The sequence below is a fragment of the Diospyros lotus genome, unplaced genomic scaffold (genome assembly GCF_014633365.1).
Source record: "Diospyros lotus cultivar Yz01 unplaced genomic scaffold, ASM1463336v1 superscaf1, whole genome shotgun sequence".
Lineage (NCBI taxonomy): Eukaryota > Viridiplantae > Streptophyta > Magnoliopsida > Ericales > Ebenaceae > Diospyros > Diospyros lotus.
This window is the reverse complement of record NW_026267104.1, coordinates 1,723,124-1,748,028: the sequence shown is the minus strand read 5'-3', so window position 1 is coordinate 1,748,028 and position 24,905 is coordinate 1,723,124. Positions and strand designations below refer to the sequence as shown.

General features: G+C 38.3%; 3 protein-coding genes across 5 annotated transcripts; 1 reads left to right on the top strand and 2 right to left on the bottom strand.

Annotated features, from left to right (window-relative positions):
• The first annotated feature begins 1,237 nt into the window (after nucleotides 1–1,237).
• On the top strand, nucleotides 1,238–2,801 carry LOC127792857 (UDP-glycosyltransferase 89B2-like). Its single transcript, XM_052323479.1, has one exon. The coding sequence runs from the start codon at nucleotides 1,281–1,283 to the stop codon at nucleotides 2,670–2,672; it is 1,392 nt and encodes a 463-aa protein (XP_052179439.1). The 5' UTR covers nucleotides 1,238–1,280; the 3' UTR covers nucleotides 2,673–2,801.
• Nucleotides 2,802–3,311: 510 nt separating this feature from the next.
• Nucleotides 3,312–4,892, bottom strand: LOC127792858 (flavonol 3-O-glucosyltransferase UGT89B1-like). The gene has a single exon (XM_052323480.1). It carries the CDS (start codon nucleotides 4,837–4,839, stop codon nucleotides 3,457–3,459), a length of 1,383 nt encoding a protein of 460 aa, XP_052179440.1. The 5' UTR covers nucleotides 4,840–4,892; the 3' UTR covers nucleotides 3,312–3,456.
• Nucleotides 4,893–16,742: 11,850 nt separating this feature from the next.
• On the bottom strand, nucleotides 16,743–20,341 carry LOC127792859 (flavonol 3-O-glucosyltransferase UGT89B1-like). 3 transcript variants are annotated; one of them, XR_008021225.1, is made up of 3 exons: nucleotides 18,814–20,341; nucleotides 17,492–17,574; nucleotides 16,743–17,096 (listed from the first exon to the last, which is right to left on the bottom strand). XR_008021225.1 is itself a non-coding variant. In XM_052323481.1 (2 exons), exon 1 carries the CDS (start codon nucleotides 20,307–20,309, stop codon nucleotides 18,927–18,929), a length of 1,383 nt encoding a protein of 460 aa, XP_052179441.1. In that variant the 5' UTR covers nucleotides 20,310–20,341; the 3' UTR covers nucleotides 16,743–18,695; nucleotides 18,908–18,926. The 3 variants fall into 3 exon arrangements, 1 of the variants encoding a protein (XP_052179441.1); XR_008021224.1 differs by having other exon boundaries at nucleotides 16,743–17,574; XM_052323481.1 differs by having other exon boundaries at nucleotides 16,743–18,695; nucleotides 18,908–20,341.
• Nucleotides 20,342–24,905: the final 4,564 nt, after the last annotated feature.

Below are 24,905 nucleotides of genomic sequence, written 5' to 3'. Positions count from 1 at the left end.
CTCTTAGAAAACTAGAATCTTCTTCTTCTTATTATTAGCTTAGCTGTTGTTATGAGTTGGCCGTCACGTGGATCCCTGTCCTCCGTCTGTCTGTATCCCCGACTTAATAGCTTAAAATTTCATTATCTTTATTTGGATGTGAACCAAACAGAGCCACACACACACCCACACACCCACACACGCCATCTGGGTCTTCGCTTTCACTTGTAATAATTAATAATTCCTAAATGTGAAAGCTAAATAAATCAAGCAGCTCAACTCTTCTCTACCCTTTACACGTGCCACACATGCGTGTAGATCTGTGCCTGACTTTTTACAATTTTATACTTGCGAAACAACTCCTTGCTTTCACACTTAATTTCTCTGGAATCCTCCTGAATCGAGGAGAAGATAACCATACCCTGCCGGTGCAGTACAGTTGGTTAAGAAGGGGGTACAAAAAATTTTTTATGATGAATTTTAGATCAAGACCAATGATCAAGTCTCGTAAACGACGATGTGAGATATCTCTCTCCAAAATGAGAAAAATTTCTTATGCACGATGAATTCAAATCTAATTACTACATCCAACTAAATTATCATAATTAATCTTCTCTCAAGTTCTTTCGGTACCGGGTGTGGAGCACCCAGGACGAGTCATTTTGCCTTTCGGACTAAGATGAACCATACCCTTCACTGGCCGGCTGCATCGATGATAAGGTACATGGATGCCGTCAGCCATGACGCTCCCATCCCTCCCATTATTCTATTTTATTACGTAAACGACAAAAATATTATTAAACAAAAACAATGTCATTAATACCATTTCAACAAAATCAGTTTGGACAGTATACTTTAATTATGAGTATCTTGTCACATAACATTTTCAATTATGACTTTTTTTAAGGGCAAAAAAAAAGGGTAAAGGAGTGGGGTCTCATGCAATAAATACAATTACCGGACCTTTGAACATATTTTTTAAATTGAGTGTAATTTTATATTAATTTAGTATGTAAATATTATATAATAATAATATTTATGAATTTTTGTATATATATATATATATATATATAAAAGAAGCAAAGGGTGGTTAATGGCAAAAGACAATCGATGGTAAATAGGCGTCCGCGATAACGAAAGGTGCAGAGACCAAATTGACGATTTAACCCTCCAAATTAACGAAGGTAACGGCGAGGAGCTGAAAAAAAAATTAATTCCAAATCGCTATAAATCCTCTCCAACCTCAGCTACCTCTTTTATGTTTTTCTCATTCGTTGACTATTCGTATTCTCAGAGAAGCCATGGGAGCTCACGTTCTGATCTTTCCGATCCCGATAAGTAGCCATGTAATCCCCATGATCGATCTTACCCAGCTGTTACTCACCCACGGCCTCACCCTCACCGTCCTCGTCACCCCTCCAAACCTCCCCCTCTTCGAGCCCCTCCTCCAATCTCACCCTTCCTCCGCCATCCAAACCCTTGTTCTCTCCCTTCCAGAATCTTCTCTCGCCCCCTCCCCGGCCAACGCCCTCGCCTTCATCAACTCCCATAGTGTTCTCCGTGATCCCATTGCCGACTGGTTCAAATCGCACCCTACCCCTCCGGTAGCCATCGTATCCGACTTTTTCCTCGGCTGGACAAATGATTTGGCCCGCGATCTCGGCATCCGGCGAGTCGCGTTCTGGACCGGCGGTGCCGGGGACTTCTCCGAAGCCACTGCTTTGTTCCGGTTCATGCCGAAGCTGGAAGGTATGGACGAAAATTCCTTGCTTACCATTCCGAACGTGCCGAATTCCCGAAAATATCCCTTGTGGCAAGTGACGCCGATGTACCGCGGCTTCAAGGAAGGAGACCCAGTTTGCGAATTCTTCCGGAAGAGCATGCTGGGCAACATCGAATCTTGGGGCGCAATGATCAATACTTTCGCTGAGTTGGAACGAGATTACATTGAGTACTTGAAGAAGGAGATGGGGCACGATCGGGTATGGGCAGTGGGTCCGCTTCTCCCGCCGGTGGATGATCAGGCGGCGCCGACAAAACGCGGCGGCGCTAGCTCAGTCCCGGTCGAAGAGGTGATGGGCTGGCTGGACTCGAAGGGTGATGACTCTGTGGTTTACGTATGTTTCGGGAGCCGATTCGCGCTGCCGAGTCCGCAAGTGAGTGCACTCGCCGCCGCGCTGGACAGCAGCGCCGTGAGTTTCATCTGGGTTCTGAAGGAGAACGAGGTCCATGCGATTCCGGACGGGTTCGATGATCGTGTGGCAGGGAGAGGCTTCGTGATAAAGGGATGGGCCCCACAGGTGCCGATTCTGCGGCACCGAGCTGTGGGAGCGTTCGTGACTCACTGCGGGTGGAACTCGGTCCTGGAGGGGGTCTCCGCCGGCAAGTTGCTGCTGACTTGGCCGCTGGGGGCCGACCAGTTCACCAACGACAGGCTACTGGTGGATGAGCTGGGCGCGGCGGTTAGGTTCTGCGCATTGGCCAACCGAGCGGAGCCGGACTCGGCCGAACTGGGCCGGTTATTGGCAGAGTCGGTGGGATCGGGGAAGCCGAAAGAGAGAGCCCGAGTAAAGGAGCTGAGTAAGGCGGCGACGGAGGCGCTCAAAGGGGGAAGTTCTAGTAGAGACGTGGCGGAGTTTGTGAAGCAGTTGGTTGAGGAGAGCATAAATGAGGGTAGCGGTGGCCATTGTTGATTTTCCGCAGTTTAGGCTTGGCTTGTGTCCATTACTTGGTTTCCCATTGAGTTTATAAATTTTAAATTTGAGAATGAGCTAATTAGAAGCCAAATCCAATTTGGCCAAACATTTTGTTACTTCTTCCAACCTCTTGTTCGATTTAAGTATTTAACTTGTTCTCTATAGACCTGCGTCCAAAAAGCCAAGAACCTGCAGCAGGCTGATGGTTTTGCAGCAGCCAAGCCCAGGTCTGATTTTTTTTTTTTAATTCTTTACCAGTTTTTTTTTTTTGATTTTTTTTATTCTATTGGCAATATTAGTTAGACCTGTGTCCTTAATTTTGTTTTAATTTTAATAGATAAAATATATTAAAAAAAGTTCACCGATTAAGGACACAAATTTTATTATTACGAGAGCTTGTGTCCTTAATTACGTGGCCTTAAATTAAGGACACAAATTATATTTAAGTCTCCCAGCACCCAATATCTACAAAACCATAAGATCAAAAAGAAAGGGAAGTTCTCAATTGACCTCGGGCAAGCCAAATTCTCTACGGTTTAAGCTGCTGCAATAGCATATCCAAATCTCGGCTTGAGCTCTCCGTTGCCGCTTTGCTCATATCATAGTTTTTGGTAAGTGTTAATGGATGTAATTTAAAAAAAAAAATTAATAATCCAAGTACATTTCTAATTTATTTCTTTTGTGATAATTTTGGGGGCGAATTAAGTAAAGTGCAAGTGATAGCACATAATTAAAAAAAAAAAAAAAGCAAGTTCAGTGGACCTCGAGAAAGCCAAATTCTCTATGGTTTAAGCTGCTGCAACTGCTCCACTAGCTTATCCAAATCTCGGCTTGAGCTCCCTCCTTTAATTAGCGCCCCCGCTGCCGCTTTGCTAAGCTCCGCGACTCGGGCTCCCCGCCTTCCACCGACTGACTCAGCCAACAAGCGAGCCATCATCGTCGAGTCTGGCACACCTCGGTTACCCATATCGTAGAATCTCACCCCCACGCCGAGCTCATCCACCAGCAACTTATCGTTAATGAACTGGTCGGCCCCCAGCGGCCACGTCAGCATCAACACGCCGGCGGCTACTCCCTCCAACGTCGAGTTCCACCCACAGTGAGTCACAAACGCCCCCACCGCCCGGTGATTCAGTATAAGCCCTTGTGGGGCCCACCCCTTTATTATAAAACCCCTTCCCTTTACGCGATCTTCAAACCCGTCCGGCAAAGCGGCGCCGCCATTCCTGACGCACCAGATGAAGTTCACCCCGCTACTCTCCAGCGCGGCGGCGAGGGCAGCCACTTGCTCAACTGTCACCGTCCAGCTGCTCCCGAAGCAGACGTAGACGATCGAATCGGCTGGCTTGGAGTCGAGCCAGCCCATCAGTTCAGGGATTGGGACTGAGCTTGACCCCCCCCGGTTGCTGCACGCAATCGGGTCATCTCCAGGCGGCAGTAACGGGCCGATGGCCCAGACCCGATCGTGGCCCATCTCCTTTTTCAAGTGATCGATATAAACTCTCTCGAACTCATCGAAAGTGTTAATCACGGCGCCCCAACATTCCACGTTGGCCACCATGGATTCCCTGAACAATTCCCAAACTGGGTCTCCTTCCTTGAAGTAGCGGTAGAGATGACTTATTTGCCACCAGGGATATTTGTGGCAATTCGGTACGCTTGGAACGGAGAGTACCGAGTTTTCATCGGCGGGATCATCGACCTTCAGTTTGTCGCGGAAGAGGCAATTAAGAATCGAAGCACAGGCGGCGCCGCTTGACCAGAAGACGACACGTTTTGCCCCGACGTCACAAGCCAGACGGTGGGTCCAACCCAGGAAGAGATCGGAGACGATGGCCACCGGAGGCGAAGGGTGCGATCGGAACCACTGGACGATGGGATCGTAGAGTTTGAGAATGACGTTCATGGTGGCGATAGGCCTGTACAGAGTGGACGGTGGTGGAACTTCTGGAGGAGAGAGAAGCAGAGTTTGGAGGGAAGAAGAAGGGTGAGATGAGAGGAGGGGTTCGAGAAGATGGAAGTGAGTAGGGTCAAGGAGAACGGTAACGGTGACGCGGCGGGAGAGTAAGAACTGGATGAGGTCAATCATGGGTATTATGTGGCCAGGCGCCGGAAAAGGGCATACCAGTACATGAGTCGAGTCGGCGGCGCCGGAGGAGACCATGGCTTTAATTGGATTTGGAGCTTATGGCGGGGATGACCGGTGAGCGCAGAAGCCTTTAAATGGAAATTTATATATACACGTTTAATTAGAAATGGACGTAATATTATAATAATATCTAAAAATATTAGCATACATATTATTTAGATATTTATTTAGAGAAATTCTATTCGCAATCAATTTTTTACTCTTCGTAGCCATAATTAAAATAAATTTAATAATTACTCTTCACAGCTAGAATTATTATTTGTTGCAGCCACTTATATTCCAAAATTGCCCTCATATATCCATATATCTCTACTGCGACTCGTCGTCGTTCTTTACAACATTTGTTGCTTCTCTGCAATCTCCACTCGTCGTCGTCGCTTCCCTACAGCCGCACTCGCCTCCGTCACCTTCCCTACAGCTGCACTCGCCTTCGTCACCTTCCCTACACCCGCGTCTCTCTGCTATGCGCTTGGTGAGGTAATTTTTACTTACATTTTTTAATTTTTTGAGTTAGAAGATTAAACTTTGAGACTAGAAGGGGAGAGGTTGGATGGGCGAAGGTGGTGGTCGCCTAGGTTCGGAGGCGGTAACGGTGGCGGCGGCCTCCAAATCCTGGGTTCGATCGATCACCGCCATTGAAGCGAGGCAGTCGGAGGCGGCGCCTTCGAAACTTGGGTTTTGGAGGCATGCGTTGCCTCCGAACCCTAGAGTTCGGAGGCGGCCAATGCCTCCGAACCCTAGGATTCGAAGGCTTTAATTTTTTTATATTTTACTTTTATACAAATATTTGAAAAAACTAGTTGCGTTCTCTTTACTGTTTTCATGTTATTTTTAGTTTTCAATTTTCTAAAATAATGAAAACGCATTCTCTTTGTTGTTTTTAAAAATGTATTTTTGAAAAAAAAAATTATAAAGAAAACTCAAAACAACAAAAAGTTGTTTTGAGTGTTTTCATCCAAAACAAACTCTAAATTTAAAATATATTTATTTATTCATATTTTATTATTGTAATGGAAAAAATATTACAAAATTCATTAATTTTAAAATGTATATATTTTTTAATAATATATTAACATTAAATATTTATAATTTACTTAATAATCAAATTTATTGAATAAAATATCATTAAAAAAATATTTTCAAAATTTCAAAAAAAACGCGTTTTCTAATTTTCTGTTTTAAAAAATAATTTTTCAAAATGAAAAAGAGAACGCGTTTTCAACTTTCTAAAACAGATTATCAAAACAGAAAACTGAAAATGAATTCAAAACTCAAAATTCAAAATTGAAAACTAAAGAGAACGTAGTTTTAATTTTTAATTAAATAGTACTAATTAACATTTTTTTATACTTAATTTTTTATTTAAGTATTACACTAGAATAATTTAATTTTTAATAAAAACAAATACATATTTTTTTACTTAAGTTTTTTAATCTAATAATGGATTTTTCGTAGTTTCCCGAACTCTAGGGTTCGAGGAACATATCTTTTATTTTTTTTATATTTTATATAATTGTATTAACATATTTTTTATATAACATATTTTATATTAATATTATATTAACATATTTTTTTATGCTTAATTTTTTATTTATGTATTAGATTCAAATAATTTAATTTTTTAAAAAAACAAATATATAATTTTTTACTTAATTTTTTTTTTATCTAACTATGATTTCCCGAACTTGTGGGTTCGGGAAATCCATAATTCCCAGAACTCATGGGTTCGGGGAACACATCTTTTATTTTTTTATATTTTATGAAATTATATTAACATATTTTTTTAATATAATATATTTTATATTAACATATTTTCTTATACTTAATTTTTTTATATAAGTATTGGACTTAAATAATTTAATTTTTTTAAAAAATAAATACATATTTACTCATAAATTTTATTTAGTACCATGTTACCCGAACTCTGGAGTTTAGGAAACATGGTGTTTCCCGAACTCCAAGGTTCTAGAGTTCGGGAAAGGCTATCCTTCTTGAACTCTAGTATTCGGGAAGGCTAAGCTTCTTTGAACTCTTGATTTCGGGGAAGCCTAGCATTCTCGAATGCTATAGTTCGGCAGGGCTATCCCACCATTTGGGAAAGGAAGGCTAGTTGGGGTTCGAGGAAGGTTTTTTGCAACTTCATTTTTACAAATACAAACACATACAAACAAACACTATTATAAATACAATACTGTAATAAATACAAACACAAATTATGTGTTTACCTATGCGTGATATTCTTTTTCTGAATCGTTGTTTTGTTCTTCTTCAAACTCTTTCCAGTTATTCATTTTAGTGTAGTAATCCATGATGAATCATAAAAAGTTTGAGTCGCTCGTATTTTCTAAAAAAATGAATGTAAGTGAAAATGAATTAGTATAGGTGTGAATATGAAATAAGAGGGATGAGAGATTTGAAGAGAAAATAATTTTGCTTGTGATGTAATATCATGTGAGTGGTTGAGTTTGAGGAAGAATAGAGATTTGTCGGCGGAATGCAGTGGTATGTCAGTTGGGTGGCTGAGTATTGAATATAAGGGTAAAATTGAATTTTTATTCGATGATATTTTAGGGATATTAAAAAGTGGTTACGAAGAGTAAAATTTTGGCTGTGAATAGAATTTCTCATTTATTTATTTATAATATTTGTATACTAATATATTATATAAAATATAGCACTTTAGCAGTTATATAAAAATACATACGTTTAAGTCTCGGGTTACCCAAATATTAAATAAAATGTTGAAATTAAGTCCCTTTACGGTACCAACGTAGGTGCTGGCATTCAAAGTTGGGCGTCACGGATGACGTTTATTGTAAGAGGAATTCAGATAATATGTGTGTGGTCAGAACCGATCGCTTGCTTTCATGTGGCCAGCATATTAAAAAAAATTTAAAATATCAAATGGTTGGATATCTATAAATTTAAAAATTAATTGATTTAAACAATACTATTTGTTTGTGGAAGGACATTACCGGTCACCGTCCGTAGTGATTTGGAATACATACATAAATGAGGTGAAGAATACTCGCAAATTCACTATCCAAGTTCTGAGTTTTGCAAAGTATTTGTATTTTTTAGGGTTGGAAATTGCTCGATCACACACATACATACAAATTCATCCCATATGTGATCCAAGATGCCAAGAATTCCTCCTTTTCTCTCTCAGAAAGTTTACACCCTTCACCTAATTGAGGGGAGTTCTTTTCCGATCCAAATAGTATCAACGGCTCATTGGCAAGTTAATTATTATATATTAATTTCACTTGACTCGATATTAGCTACATCGTTCAACATCCAGGTCGATTTATATATGTCCTCTCCTTGCCGATCTCACTTCAATGTAGCACTCTTAAGTAGTTTGCTATCTAAAAGGGTCTTCCAATAAAGGGTTGTTCTATTCTGCTGCTACTACTCTCTCTCTCTCTCTCTCTCTCTCTCTCAAAGGGTTTTGTGATGCAATTTGGGCATTTTGTTCTTTCTCTAGGAAATCCCTTATCGGATTTTGCATTTTCTTTAGCTCAGCATTGATCTCTTGAAAAATGAAGAAGTAGATGATAGTGTCCCACTCTTCTGTGAAAGCATAATATCACAGTATGGCAATAATAGTGTGTGAATTATTGTGGATTTCTTATTTGCTACATGCTTTCTATATTTCTACATGCTTCTTTTCTGTTGCCAGTCAAATTACTATGCATATTGCAACAAATCCAATCTTTCATGAACGTACAAAGCATTTGGATATTGATTGTTATCTTCTTCAGGAGCAATTGAGGAAAGGCTTTATTCAACCTATCCATGTTTCCTTTGCCTCTCAACGGGCAAATATTTTCACAAAAGCCCGAGGTTACTTCTCAACATCACTTCTTTACTTCCACGCTCGGGCTATTAGAAACCCAACCTCCAACTTGAGAGAAGGGTGTAGAAGAGTGTAACTCAATTTCCTCACAGCTCTGTTAACTTAGGATTACTTTTCCTTTTTTTGTCATAGTTTGTTAGTAGAATCGTGTACTTGTTAGTTTGTTCCATCAGTATAAGCTGTTGTAACTGCAAGCTTACTTGGCATTTACTCATCTTGTATAAATATTAGTTAGGATAATGCTAGACGAACAACTCTGTTGATAATCTCAAATTATTATAATATTTTGATATTAAAATATCGCGATAACTTCACGTGTTTTTTTGAATACCCACTAGTATTTTGAACCCACACTCTCATTCTCTCTCTCCATCTCTCACCTACTTGGACATCCCCATCACTGCCAGCCCAACCAACTCTATCTCTTTCTCTCCGTCCTAAACCAGCTCTCTTTCTCTCTCTCTCTCTCTCTCTTTCTCCATCTCCGTCTTCCACCAAATGTAATTGCAAGAACCCACTGAAACAAAAACCACTTCATCTCCCACTGCCACCAGCGACAACCTTTGAAATTTTTAGCCGAAGCAAGAACCCGAGGGGCCCAAAAATCGGACGCCCCCATTGGCTTCATCGCCCATTGCCGCTGGCGATGACCTCTGAAATTTTTGGCCGAAGCAAGAACTCGAGGCGCCCAAAAATCGGACGTCCCCACTGGCTTCATTGCCCACTGCCGCTGGCAACGACCTCTGAAATTTTTGGCCAAAGCAAGAACCCAAGGCACCCAAAAATCGGACGTCCCCGCTGGCTTCATTGCCCATTGCTGCCAGTGACGATCTTTGAGATTTTCGGTCGCTTCTCTCCCTCCCTCTCTTCTGGAACTTTTCAGCCTCAAATTCTCTCTTAAGTTTTTGTTTCTCACACCCTATCCCCTGATTTTTGCTTTGATCGATTTTTCTCGTCTAACATTTGTTTCCCCCCTTTGCTTGATCTGTATTTCATTGCTGTTAAATTTATCTTTTTGCGATTACATCTAGTGGATGGCCAGTATTTGTGGGTGTTTAATTAGTTTTTTCACCTTTAGGTACTACAAACGATTGATTAGAGTTCATGCACATTTATGTATCTTACAAGTAATACACGGACACAACAATTGCGTTCATTTAATTGCTTAAATTACATGTTTGATCTTTTTGTCAACCATTCTATCATATCATATCTAGGTAAACCTTAGGATCTTTAGGCAATTGTAGTAGCAGTAACATCTCAACAGAAAAAACGTTAGGATCTTTAGGTAAACCCTAGAATCATGTCAAGAGACTATTTCAGTTTTTGTTGTTCTAATTCAATATCTGGTAGTCCCTAAAATTTTGAGAGTTTTTAGATTCAAAGCGTTTGACCAACGTGGCAATATGACATTAAAAATTGGGGCCCCGGCTTGCGTAGTATAGGTTTGGGGCCTAAGTAATTAGGATAGGGGTGAGGAGTGTAAAATATAATCCACATATAATTGAAGAGGGGTAGGGTTTAAAGTTCACCTACCATGAACTGTTTAATTCCCCGTTTTGTGAAACTCCATTGGTACACAATTAATACAAGTTCACCTTTAATTTGTATTTCATCGTGTATTTTGAGAATGTTTTGAATTCCTATGTGGATACCCCAACCAAAGTGATAAAGATAGTATTTCTATAATCAATTCAATTCTCAGTAAGTTTAGCTAGGATATCTGACCTATCTTATTTGCTTTATAAATGGAGTCGCATATCTGATATCAGATTGCATTGGGGTGCATGAATTAAGGTGTAGTGTGGAGAGTGGTAAATTTCAATGAAATTGTGAGTTTGATTTATAGGGGTTTTGAGGTTGAAAGTGAGATAGTTTATCTCTCTTGCAGCCCATTATTCACATAATAAATTTTTTTTCTCCTTTTCTCATGGAAGTTGGAAATTTGCTGAAATATGCTAAATTTGTGTCTCTGGTTTTGATCATGTGTGAGTATCACAGAATTATTTCTATGTTTATTTATTTCGCATTAAGTGGTACATATCAATCTAATTTTCTAACAAGTGGTATCGGAGCTAATTACCCAACAAATAATGTCAAATGATGTTTGGCATAAAATTTTGGATATCGAAAATTTTTATTTTTCTATTTTGAAGGAGATTTGCTTTTTGTTCATGCGAGGCATCCCGTTTGTCAATTCAGAAAACAATTAGGAAGAATAAACATGTTTGGACCAAGAAGCTTCTTCACCATCGCCGCTTGGAATGTCCAATTGGTAAAGGCACAGAATTCTTGATTTTGGGATGCAAGCACCGAGACACATGAGACTGATTTTTAGGAGGATAGCTATCATCTAAAGTCAACACCTAAAGGCACATAATTGGTTTTTACATGATTAATTATTTTTTTTACATACTTTTAATGTTTACATGATTAATCATGTTTTGAGTCAGCAAGTTCATTTTTTTTACATAATTTTTCTGTAATATTTAATCATGTTTTTTACATATTTTAATTGTTTATAAATAGGGGGATATTAACAATGTTAAAACATTTCAAATGTAATCATTCAAGAAAAATCATATTCTTAAAATTTTATTGTTTTAGTTTAGATCACTTCTAATTTGAAAATAGGTGAAGTTTCAATCAACTCTTTTATCTTTCGTCAAGGAATTATGTGTGAGCATGGTGTATCTGTTTGGTGCTATACATCATGAACTAGGTCTAATTTTGGATGAAAATTATTCTGATGTTGTAACACCCGAGAAGAATTTGAGGATAAAAATGATAAAGGGCATAATTGGAATTTTGGGAAAAATAAGACTATATGGCACACTAACATAGCTTTGGACGACCGAATTAATCAGAGGGAGTACCTCGGACCCTAGATAGCCAAGGAAAATGATATAGTATCGACGAAAAATTAAAATTATGATTTTTGGTGATGAAAGAAATGAGATCGAGAACAGTTTTCGGTACAGCAAAAATACAGCTGCCAATTAGGTTGTATTACCGAATTGCTGTAAACGACGTCCAAAAAGTCAACGGAGGGTGTCAAGGACTAGTATTCGATGCGTAGAACAATCCTTAAGTGGTTTCAGGTTGAATCGAGTGGATTTGAGGTCAAATAAATCAGTCGGGCCTAAGTGTAATTTTCTAAAATTGCCCGAGGAAGGTCTAAACGACAATTTTTCAAAAGTTTCAAGGGAGAAATGAGAAGTTCTAATCTTGAGGGTCTTAGTTAGAGTGTTAGAAAGATCAGGGGCTTGAGGACAAGGACCAAAATGCAAAACAAAATTTCATGAGGGCCTAACTGTAATTTTCAGAAATTTCGCACGTACATGGCAGATTTGGCCTGATTTTCCGGCGATTTGGGCAGCCTAGGGTCGTCAGGGAGTGGCCTAGGGTGGTCTAGGAAGCGTGGGGAAGAAGCCTTGGCCGGAGATCGGCCACGTGGGGGCGGATTTTGGCTATAAATAGCCAAGGGTTTCGGCCGAGAAGGAAACACCAAATCGAGCTCGTTTTCAAACGATTTTTTGAGCTTTGATAGAGGGCTTTTGGTCTCTAGGAGTCAAGGATCATTTTGGGATCGATTTGAGGCGTTTTGGAGTAGGTTTGAGGGGGTTTCGAATTTGGCCGAGGGTTTGAGGCGGTCCACCTCCCGCCGCCTGCAACGGGCCATTTGGGCCACTTTTCGGTGGCCTTTCGGCCTGATTTTGGTGGGGATATGATCGACTTCTCAAGGGCTTCTGGGGGTACCGATTTGGAGGCAATCGGAGCAACCGCCGGCGGCCGGCTAGAGGTAGAAAACGGTGGCGCGTGACTGCCACGCGCCAGTTCAAACCAGTCAACCACGTGCCTGCGCGTGAGGCTTCAAGTAATTTCGAATTTTTTTTATTTATTTTAAGAAAAATAAATTTTGAATTATGATGCAAGAAAATTTGAAAAAATGTTGGAGAAAATGGTCATTTTGTAATTTTCAAAGTAAATAAGGCTTATAAAAAATAGGAAGAGGTATTGGAAAATCCTTAGAAAATTTTGGGAGTTAGGAATTAATTATTCATGAATTGTTATGAAGAGAAATCAAGGAAAAATCTTGAGTAGGTATTTATCAGAATTTTTGAGGAAAAATATAGAGGAAATAGGAAGAAATTATGAAAAATTTGGAAAAAATAGATATTGATATGAAATTGAACAAATGTGATGTTTAGGGTATCGTTGAAGTTCGAGGTTGAATTATAAGAGCGTCGGGCACGAGAATCGAGGTCGATCGGGCACGCATTTCGAGGTGAGTGTTCGCCCCCAACTTTGTTTTGACTTGTGAGTGGTTCTACTCGAAAAGACTTTAAGTGACATGTGAATGGTTTACTGTGAATGTTCATCCCTATGACTTGGTTTATTATGGTTGTCCAAATAGTTATTTACACATGCATTGAATTTCGTACGATAAATTGCATACATTGAGATGTTGATTTTATGCATGTTATGATTTTTCGGCATTGGTATATTGTGTTGTCCACGTGGGACGTGGGTTGGTAACCTGTGACGTAGCCCAGAGTGACAGCACTCGGGATGCGTACCTAGGATTAATGTTAGGTGACCCACTTGGGACGGGGCTGAGACGGACTTCACCCTACGGGACCCAAGTGGCGGGGCTGAGAGTGGACACCACCCCGGTTGTTGGCTCAAGTGGCGGGGCTGCGAGTGGACACCACCCTAGGTTCCTTTGAGCAATAGCATTAATGCCAAGGTGACGTCGATTCCGAGGATAGTGCTGATGTGACACTCTTGGGGCTAGGGTTGCGTTGGGTTTTGGAATGCTTTTGAGTTGGAGCGTAAAGCCTAACAATGACAATTGGGTGATTCCCGGGTTCATGTGTCGAGGTTGTCCCTCTTAAGCATGATTGTGTTTGCCAATGGGATCGTGTCGCCTTTAGAGAGATTGCATTTTCCCCGGTTAGGGTTAAGTGCTATGTGGGATTCTCTTAGGCTGGTGCATGTCAGAATTTATCGATTTTATATATGATTCTGCACATCTGCATGAAAACGTTTTTGAACTCTCACTTAGATGATTCAGCATCTAATTCGGACTATGTCCCTTGAATATTCAAACGTTCCAGGTGAAAGCAGTGGCGCCAAGGGAAAGAATGTCATCGAGATATAGCTACTATGTTTAGTTTTCATAGGTTTTGTCTATGATTACGATGTTCAGAGGTTATGTAATATTTTGATATTTTCATGAGAAACATCGATTTGGTTATTGTAAAGGAATTGTCGGTTATATATCATTGAGGTTTCGATCTTGCTTCCGCTGATGTGATTATTAATACCTGTCTTAGTTCATTTTTATTAAATTTTGATATGCTAAGAAGGTACGATCGGGATTGTCGGGAAATGTCTATGGCGAGAGGCTTATGCTGTGTGTATAATGATGAAAAAAAAAAAAATATTCCCGAAATCTCGAGTTAACGCTCGTTGTGAGAAAACGGGGCGTTACAGATGTCAATTTTGAAAGATAAGTTGTTATCTTATAAATGAAAAAAACTATAAATGCGAATGGAATTGATTGTTGAATAGTTTGGTGGATAGGATGATGATTGCAAATAATTTTAATAGATAGATGATGAACATGCAAATCATGAGAAAGTATTATGTGGAGTTTTATTGGTTAAGTTGGAGCGTAACATGAAAAAATAGTTGAAAATGAGAGAATACTTTAAGAACAAGCGATGATTTATAAAAAAAATTAAGTCTTGAGAAGAAAAAAAAAAAAGATACTAAAGTTTGAGAAAGATTATAAGTGTATAATGGAAGAAAACTTTCAATTGAAAATGAATTTTCAAGAGTATATGTTGAAAAAAATTAAGTTTGTTAGAGATCTAATAATGTCAAGATTGAATTATTTTTTATTGACTATATGGCTAGTAGATTTAAGTATTTAGTTTTAACTCCCCCTCACATTCTGTCGGGTCGGGTGTGAGGGCGTCTGGGGTGAATGATTCATCTTTTAGGACAAAATATTTAGTTTTAGCAGGTTTGCTATGTTGCCTACTGATGGGCAACATAGCAGGTGCCCGCCAGTGAAGGGGCGCGGGTCCATGCATGTGGGCCCATCTCTGCACATGAGACCTGCATCCCTCTCATTGGCGGGCACCTGTTATGTTGCCCGTCAGTGGACAACATAACAAGCATATTAGTTTTAGTGTAATAAGTGTTTAAACAATTGTCAGTCATGAAAATACGTTTATTGTTTGTTAATTATGTATATAATCAATTTGATGGTTTAAATTGTCTGGTCATAATAAATTAAATAAAGCTACATTGCGAGATTAATGGCAGCACAGTCTATGAATCTTTTAATCCAAAAGGTGGAGGAGACATCATAATTAAATATCATTGCTGTCATTTGAATTGCAAAACCCAGAAGGATGATTGATACAAATTGTTGACGCTGAGGATTGTTTTGCAAGCAAAATGCACTATTTGGTCCTCCCTCGCTTCTTTATGCATTATTACGAATACAAGTTGCTTTTATAAAAATTCCTAGTGGTCGTCCTTAATGAAAAATCACAATTACTTAGAACAACCTACCGCCTGAAAGTAACAGTGATAATCTCAATAAATTACAATGAAAAACAAAAGTTAATGCCCTTTGCATGGCACACCCCACACAATTAATCATATATATATACAGGTTGGATCGATACATGTATCCTAGTTACTACTTTTGGCATTAATAAAGTTGAAACAAGTAGCGAGGGTTTGATGAAACCTCTGAAACAAAAAAATTGACGTAATGCACCGATTAACATGGACATAGACATGGATATGTATACATATATAAAAACTTATGATATGGACAGAGCCGACCCAATAGAGTTGGAGGCCTTAGCCGAAAAGGTTTGTTCAAATCTTTCAATATTAATTTTTTTTATAAAGAAATAAATAATCCATTTTTTTACATAAATATTTCATATTTTATTAAATAAAAAAATTTAAAATTTAATTAACTACAAAATATAATAATCTCTTAATGATAATAAATTTTTAACTAAAAAAAAGCTAAACAACTTACAACAATAAACAAAGAAAAACAAAACTAATTTTTCTTGAAAGTCTAAGAAAAATTATACATTCATGATTCTCTTATAAAAAGAAACAAAACATAACATTAAACTAATAGTATTAAAGGATAAAATTCACCAATAACAACTTTTCATTCTATAAATATGTGTTGGACTATGTTCATCTTTATATAAAATTAATTTTTTTAGCCTTTTAAGATGTAAAATTGTTGATTAAATCTTCATAATCAAGTTTATCTAATAAATTATGGGTTTTATGGGGAACACCGCAACGGTTAAAAAATGGAAAATGGTGAAAGAAGTTAAAAAAATTTAAAATATTTTATATTTAATTTGTAATAAATTATTAATTATTAAAAAAATAAGAAATTTATATAAATATTGCAAATTTCTAAAATTTGGGCCTTCTAATTTGGGTAGCTTAAAGGTTAGGGCCGGCCTTGGATATGGGTTTTGGACAAATTGATATGAATTGTAATGCTAACCGGACTACAATATATAATTACCGCCGGTTGTTCATCCATATTTTCTCAATTTAGGGAAAACACAGAAAGAAATGATTTTTCATGAAAATGAATGAAAATATTATTTAATTTTTATTTCATTTTATTCTTATTGTCTTCCCCAGATGAAAATAAATAGCTCCCTTCCAGTTAATTTATATGTAAAGTTCATAATATTAATGGCAAGCAATATTTTTTTTTTTTAAAAAAAAAAGGAATAATTTTAGTTCTTGCTACTTCACCGTGGACATCAAGTTTATCAAATTTGTAAATTATGAAAATCAAAGACATTATCTACATTTGAGCCACACCAGGTCCAGGTGAAAAAGAATATTATTTTTTAAAGAAAATTGAGATATTATACAACGTCATTAGCTCCATCCGGAGCCCCGTTGACTGTTGTCACGAGTGAACACTGCCATTCAATCCATTGCAATCTGATATGATATCAGTAACACTTCAAGTTTCAACTATATATAAATTTGATGTTTCACTCAAGGCAAACCTAATTATTCTGAAGCACCCGTATGCGTATATACAGCTCAGTCGAAATACATATACTAGAACCATATATGAGGCATTGCCGGTCGCCCTTAATTTCTTTAGCAAAACAAAGAACCAATATTAATGCATTCAATAAAAATATATATCTCTTTTGCCTTCTAATCGGCCTCGAGGGATTGGCCGGCTGTCCGTTCCCGGGAAACTCCCGTCGGGCGACGACACCATCCCATGATGAACTGATGAATGAGCATTGGGATGCCAACTGCAATCTCTCACAATGTCTTCGTGGTGGTCGAGTTTTGCCACTTCACCTCCACTCACCTAACAAACAATGGGCAGCAATCCGGGTAAAGAGAAAGATGAATATATTGAGATATAGCACCTTCCGTAGACTTTTGCATTGCCTAAATTAAGACTAATGTGTAAGGGCGTCTCCAGGGCACAAGGCTCCCACTTAGCCTCATTTTCATACAAGCCTTACCCTTCAGATTATATTCACAACTCAAAATCATGACCTCCTACTCCTAGTCATAAAAGAATAACCTCTTACCGTTGCTGCTAAGGTCACTCTCCCATGTGGTTTGTAAATTGCAATGAGAAAATAAATTTAAAAAGCAAAAAAGTCATGCTTGCTTGAGAAACAGGCAATTGAGGAGGATTTTGTTCTCTATTTTAAGTTTCAGAAAGAGTATATATTGAAAAACTTGAGTGCGTACCAGATCGTTAATATAAACAGAGGCATCACTAGACCCCGTATAGATGTACCTCTGACCAGTGCAGTGCGCATGATGATCCAATTCTGCAAAATTTAAACAATATATAATATCAAGGTGTTCCTTTTGGCCCTAAGGAAATCGCCGGATGTGAACTTGCGGGAATATGGAATAGACTCTTGCAAATAATACGGTTGGAGTGATTCACACTTGCAAGCATTTCGACGCTCAAATAAATAAGAGATTAAATTGACAAAATATAACTAGATTAGAAAAGAACATAATCTAACTTTTGATAAAATAGGCTTATATAGAAGGAATAGAGGTTCTCTTACATACATACTTGTATCGAGCGTTGCAGGATGATGAGACTGGATATCCAGTACTGACGAGGCTTCTTGACTATGGCATGGTGCTGACGGAACTTTTATTGAATGTGAATGAAATCTTCATTAATGAGAATGGGATCTGCAGTAGGCACGGAAGTATCCAGCATGCAGAGGTAATGATGACTATTGCAGACTGGCATAGGACCGAGATGAAACTGAAGTGGGTCAGGCTTGATTTGGACTGGTACGGTCCACAAAGATTATAGGTAGACACAAAAAATTAGAAAGAAAAAAAATGAAAAATAATGACTCAATTGGCAAAATAAGTGAAAGACGGAGAAAGTGAGCAAGTTGGTTGAGACGGAGAGAAACGGACAGAGAGACTTCTCTGAGTAGGTGAGAGACGGAGAGACAAACAGAGTGAAAGAGAGAGTGAGATAGGTGAGAGACGGAGAGAGAGATGGGGGATGGGGGCATCCGAATAGGTAAGGGTGAATCTGTAATTTACACTAAAGGTAAATTTATAATTTCATTGAGTTGTCAACAGAGTTGTTCGACAGCATTATCCTACTAGTTAACACCAAGTAGAGTGAAATTCTCCTTATTCTCTGACTTTGGCCTTATTTTTCCCTTCCGGTTATGGAGGTTTTGTGCCTCTCCACAAGATAAAAGAGAGAGGATAGTTTACAAAGAAGGGCAAAATCATCAATTTTCCAACTCTGTTAACAAGTGGCCTTGCTGTAATTTTTAAAAACGTCTGTGCAAATTTACTTTACACTTATTGAGTGAATGATGTTGCGTAATGAAGGAGAGCAAAGCTGATCCCCACTCAACAATGGCGACAATTCCCTAATGTTCTGTTTTCCACAGCACAAAATCTACAAACCATATGATAAAAAAAAAAACAAGTTTTTGTATCCTTTTAAAAGTAGTTCTTGGTAATTGTTGGAAGACACAACTTTAAAAAAAAAAAAAATTAATCACCTGGAAATTTACCTCTATCGTGATGATTCTGGACGAGCTCGACGGGAGTCAAGTGATAGCGCATAATTAATTAAAAAAAAAAAAAAAGCGCACGTTCTCAGTGGACCTCGAGAAAGCCAAATTCTCTATGGTTTAAGCTGCTGCAACTGCTCCACTAGCTTATCCAAATCTCGGCTTGAGCTCCCTCCTTTAATTAGCGCCCCCGCTGCCGCTTTGCTAAGCTCCGCGACTCGGGCTCCCCGCCTTCCACCGACTGACTCAGCCAACAAGCGAGCCATCATCGTCGAGTCTGGCACACCTCGGTTACCCATATCGTAGAATCTCACCCCCACGCCGAGCTCATCCACCAGCAACTTATCGTTAATGAACTGGTCGGCCCGCATTGGCCAAGTCAGCATCAACACGCCGGCAGCTACTCCCTCCAACGTCGAGTTCCACCCGCAGTGAGTCACAAATGCCCCCACCGCCCGGTGATTCAGTATAACCACTTGTGGGGCCCACCCCTTTATTATAAAACCTTTTCCCTTTACACGATCTTCAAACCCGTCCGGCAAACCGGTGCCGCCATCCTTGACGCACCAGATGAAGTTCACCCCGCTACTCTCCAGCGCGGCGGCGAGGGCAGCCACTTGCTCATCTGTCACCGTCCAGCGGCTCCCGAAGCAGACGTAGATGATCGAATCGGCTGGCTTGGAGTCGAGCCAGCCCATCAGTACATGGATGGGGACTGAGCTTGATCCCCCACGGTTGCTGGGCCCAATCGGGTCATCTCCAGGCGGCAATAACGGGCCGATGGCCCAGACCCGATCGTGGCCCATCTCCTTTTTCAAGTGATCGAAATAAACTCTCTCGAACTCATCGAAAGTGTTAATCACGGCTCCCCAACATTCCACGTTGCCCACCATGGATTCCCTGAACAATTCCCAACCTGGGTCTCCTTCCTTGAAGTAGCGGTAGAGATGACTTATTTGCCACCAGGGATATTTGTGGGAATTCGGCACGCTTGGAACGGACAGTACCGAGTTTTCATCGGCGGGATCATCGACCTTCAGTTTGTCGCGGAAGAGACAATTAAAAATCGAAGCACAGGCGGCGCCGCTTGACCAGAAGACGACACGTTTTGCCCCGACGTCACAAGCCAGGCGGTGGGTCCAACCCAGGAAGAGATCGGAAACGATGGCCACCGGCGGCGAAGGGTGCGATCGGAACCACTGGACGATGGGATCGTAGAGTTCGAGCATGACGTTCTTGGTGGCGACAGGCCTGTACAGAGTGGACGATGGTGGAACTTCTGGAGGAGAGAGAAGCAGAGTTTGGAGGGAAGAAGAAGGGTGAGATGAGAGGAGGGGTTCGAGAAGATGGAGGTGAGTGGGGTCAAGGAGAACGGTGACGGTGACGCGGCGGGAGAGTAACGGCTGGATGAGGTCAATCATGGGTATGATATGGCCAGGAGCCGGAAAAGGGAATACAAGTACATGCGTCGAGTCGGCGGCGCCGGAGGAGACCATGGCTTTAATTGGATTTGGAGCTTATGGCGGGGATGACCGGTGAGCGCAGAAGCCTTTAAATGGAAATTTATATATACAAGTTTAATTAGAAATGGACGTAATATTATAATACATATTATTTAGATATTTATTTATTTATAATATTTGTATACTAATATATTATATTAGTATACAAATATAATATTAAATAAAATGTTGAAATTAAGTCCATCTAAGGTACCAACATAGGTGCTGGCATTCAAAGTTGGGCGTCACGGATGACGTTTATTGTAAGAGGAATTCAGATAATATGTGTAGCATTATCCTAGATCCCCATGGTCACAACCGATCACTTGCTCTCATGTGGCTAACATATTAAAAAAAATTTAAAATATCAAATGGTTGGATCTCTATAAATTTAAAAATTAATTGATTTAAACAATACTATTTGTTTGTGAAAGGACATTACCGGTCACCGTCCGTAGTGATTTGGAATACATACATAAATGAGGTGAAGAATACTCTTCTTGCACGCAAATTCACTACCCAAGTTCTGAGTTTTGCAAAGTATTTGTATTTTTTAGGGTTGGAAATTGCTCGATCACATACATACATGAACTTCTCTCAACCAACACAAATCCATCCCATATGTGATAAGGATACTGATCTCCAAGATGCCAAGAATTCCTCCTTTTCTCTCTCAGAAAGTTTACACCCTTCACCTAATTGAGGGGAGTTCTTTTCCGATCCAAATAGTATCAACGGCTCATTGGCAAGTTAATTATTATATATTAATTTCACTTGACTCGATATTAGCTACATCGTTCAACATCCAGGTCGATTTATATATGTCCTCTCCTTGCCGATCTCACTTCAATGTAGCACTCTTAAGTAGTTTGCTATCTAAAAGGGTCTTCCAATAAAGGGTTGTTCTATTCTGCTGCTACTACTCTCTCTCTCTCTCTCTCTCTCTCTCTCTCTCTCAAAGGGTTTTGTGATGCAATTTGGGCATTTTGTTCTTTCTCTAGGAAATCCCTTATCGGATTTTGCATTTTCTTTAGCTCAGCATTGATCTCTTGAAAAATGAAGAAGTAGATGATAGTGTCCCACTCTTCTGTGAAAGCATAATATCACAGTATGGCAATAATAGTGTGTGAATTATTGTGGATTTCTTATTTGCTACATGCTTTCTATATTTCTACATGCTTCTTTTCTGTTGCCAGTCAAGTTGCTATGCATATTGCAACAAATCCAATCTTTCATGAACATACCAAGCATTTGGATATTGATTGTCATCTTCTTCATGAGCAATTGAGGAAAGGCTTTATTCAACCTATCCATGTTTCCTTCGCCTCTCAACGGGCAAATATTTTCACAAAACCCCGTGGTTACTTCTCAACATCACTTCTTTACTTCCAAGCTGGGGCTGTTAGAAACCCAACCTCCAACTTGAGGGAAGGGTGTAGAAGAGTGTAACTCAATTTCCTCACAGCTATGTTAACTTAGGATTGCTTTTCCTTTTTTTGACATAGTTTGTTGGTAGAATCGTGTACTTGTTAGTTTGTTCCATCTGCAAGCTTACTTGGCATTTACTCATCTCTTATAAATACTAGTTAGGATAATGCTAGTGACGATCTTTGAGATTTTCGGTCGCTTCTCTCCCTCCCTCTCTTCTGGAACTTTTCAGCCTCAAATTCTCTCTCAAGTTTTTGTTTCTCACACCCTATCCCCTGATTTTTGCTTTGATCGATTTTTCTCGTCTAACATTTGTTTCCCCCCTTTGCTTGATCTGTATTTCATTGCTGTTAAATTTATCTCTTTGCGATTACATCTAGTGGATGGCCAGTATTTGTGGGTGTTTAATTAGTTTTTTCACCTTTAGGTACTACAAACGATTGATTAGAGTTCATGCACATTTATGTATCTTACAAGTAATACACGGACACAACAATTGCGTTCATTTAATTGCTTAAATTACATGTTTGATCTTTTGTCAACCATTCTATCATATCATATCTAGGTAAACCTTAGGATCTTTAGGAAATTGTAGTTGCAGTAACATCCCAACAGAAAAAACGTTAGGATCTTTAGGTAAACCCTAGAATCATGTCAAGAGACTATTTCAGTTTTTGTTGTTCTAATTCAATATCTGGTAGTCCCTAAAATTTTGAAAGTTTTTAGATTCAAAGTGTTTGACCAACGTGGCAATATGACATTAAAAATTGGGGCCCTGGCTTGCGTAGTATAGGTTTGGGGCCTAAGTAATTAGGATAGGGGTGACGAGTGTAAAATATAATCCACATATAATTGAAGAGGGGTAGGGTTTAAAGTTCAGCTACCATGAACTGTTTAATTCCCAGTTTTGTGAAACTCCATTGGTACACAATTAATACAAGTTCACCTTTAATTTGTATTTCATCGTGTATTTTGAGAATGTTTTGAATTCCTATGTGGATACCCCAACCAAAGTGATAAAGATAGTATTTCTATAATCAATTCAATTCTTAGAAAGTTTAGCTAGGATATCTGACTTATCTTATTTGCTTTATAAATGGAGTCGAATATCTGATATTAGATTGCATTGGGGTGCATGAATTAAGGTGTAGTGTGGAGAGTGATAAATTTCAATGAAATTGTGAGTTTGATTTATGGGGGTTTTGGGGTTGAAAGTGAGACAGTTTATCTCTCTTGCAGCCCATTATTCACATAATAATTTTTTTTTCTCCTTTTCTCATGGAAGTTGGAAATTTGCTGAAATATGCTAAATTTGTGTCTCTGATTTTGATCATGTGTGAGCATCACAGAATTATTTCTATGTTTATTTATTTCGCATTAAGTGGTACATATCAATCTAATTTTCTAACAAGTGGTATATGACCTAATTACCCAACAAACAATTTCAAAGGATGTTTGGCATAAAATTTTGGATATCGAAAATTTTATTTTTCTATTTTGAAGGAGATTTTCTTTTTGTTCATGCGAGGCATCCCGTTTGTCAATTAAGAAAACAATTAGGAAGAATAAACATGTTTGGACCAAGAAGCTTCTTCACCATCGCTGCTTGGAATGTCCAATTGGTAAAGGCACAGAATTCTTGATTTTGGGATGCAAGCACCGAGACACATGAGACTGATTTTTGGGAGGATAGCTATCATCTAAAGTCAACACCTAAAGGCACATAATTGTTTTTTACATGATTAATTATGTTTTTTTACATACTTTTAATGTTTACATGATTAATCAAAACAATGTTTTGAGTCAGCAAGTTCATGTTTTTTTACATAATTTTTCTGTAATATTTAATCATGTTTTTTACATATTTTAATTGTGTATAAATAAGAGGATATTGACAATGTTAAAACATTTCAAGTACAATCATTTAAGAAAATTATATTTTTAAAATTTTATTGTTTTAGTTTAGATCATTTTCAATTTGAAAATGAGTGACGTTTCAATCAACTCTTCTACCTCTCATCAAGGAATCATGTGTGAGCATAGTTTACTTGTTTGGTGCTATACATCATGGACTAAGTCTAATTTTGGAAGGAAATTATTGCGATGTCAATTTTGAAAGATAAATTATTATCTTATAAATGAAAAAACTGTTAATGCGAATGGAATTGATTGTTGGATGATTTTATAGATAGAATGATGATTGCAGATGATTTTAATGGATCGATGATGAACACGCTAGTTGTGAAAAAGCATTATGTGAAGTTTTGTTAGATAAGTTGAAACGTAACGTGAAAGAAATAGTTGAAAATAAAAGAATACTTTAAGAACAAGCGAGGGTTTATGAAAAATAAAAAAATCTTAAGGAGAAAAAAAAAGAACTAAAGCTTGAGAAAAACCATAGGTGTACAATGGAAGAAAACTTTTAGTTGAAAATGAATTTTTAAGAGCATATGACCGAAAAATATTAAATTTGTTAGAGGTCTAATAATGTTAAGATTGAATTATTTTTTATTGATTGCATGGCTAATGAAAAATTATGATAGTAGATTTAAGCATTTGGTTTTAATATAATAAGTATTTAAACAATTGTTAGGCATGAAAATAGTTTGTTGATTGTTAATTATATAAATAATTAATTTGATCGCTTAAATTGTCTGGTCATAATAAATTAAATAAAGCTACATTGCGAGATTAATGGCACCACACTATGAATCTTTTAATGCAGAAGGTGGAGGAGACATCATAATTAAATTTCATTGCTGTCATTTGAATTGCAAAACCCAGAAGGATTGATACAATGTTGACGCTGAGGACTGTTTTGCAAGCAACAATGGACTATTTGGTTGTCGCTCGTTTCTTTATGTATTATTATGAGTACAAGTTGCTTTTACAAAAATCTCTAGTGGTCGTCCTCAAAGAAAAATCACAATTACGTAGAACAGCCTTAATAATCTCAATAAATTACAATGAAAAACAAAAGTTAATGCCCGTAACACACCCCACACATAAACATAGAGATACAATTAATCATGTATATATATATATATATTGTCGACATTTAATGTAACACCTCAAGTTTAAAAATCCTAAATCTAGATGTGTTAATATTTATTTCACTTTAAATGAGGAAATAAAATAAATTTGTCTTCAAATTATCTCTTT

Bases quoted from the DNA above. Each gene is read 5' to 3' on its own strand.
- LOC127792857 (XM_052323479.1), top strand. From the start codon at position 1,281: ATGGGAGCTCACGTTCTGATCTTTCCGATCCCGATAAGTAGCCATGTA.
- LOC127792858 (XM_052323480.1), bottom strand. From the start codon at position 4,839: ATGGTCTCCTCCGGCGCCGCCGACTCGACTCATGTACTGGTATGCCCT.
- LOC127792859 (XM_052323481.1), bottom strand. From the start codon at position 20,309: ATGGTCTCCTCCGGCGCCGCCGACTCGACGCATGTACTTGTATTCCCT.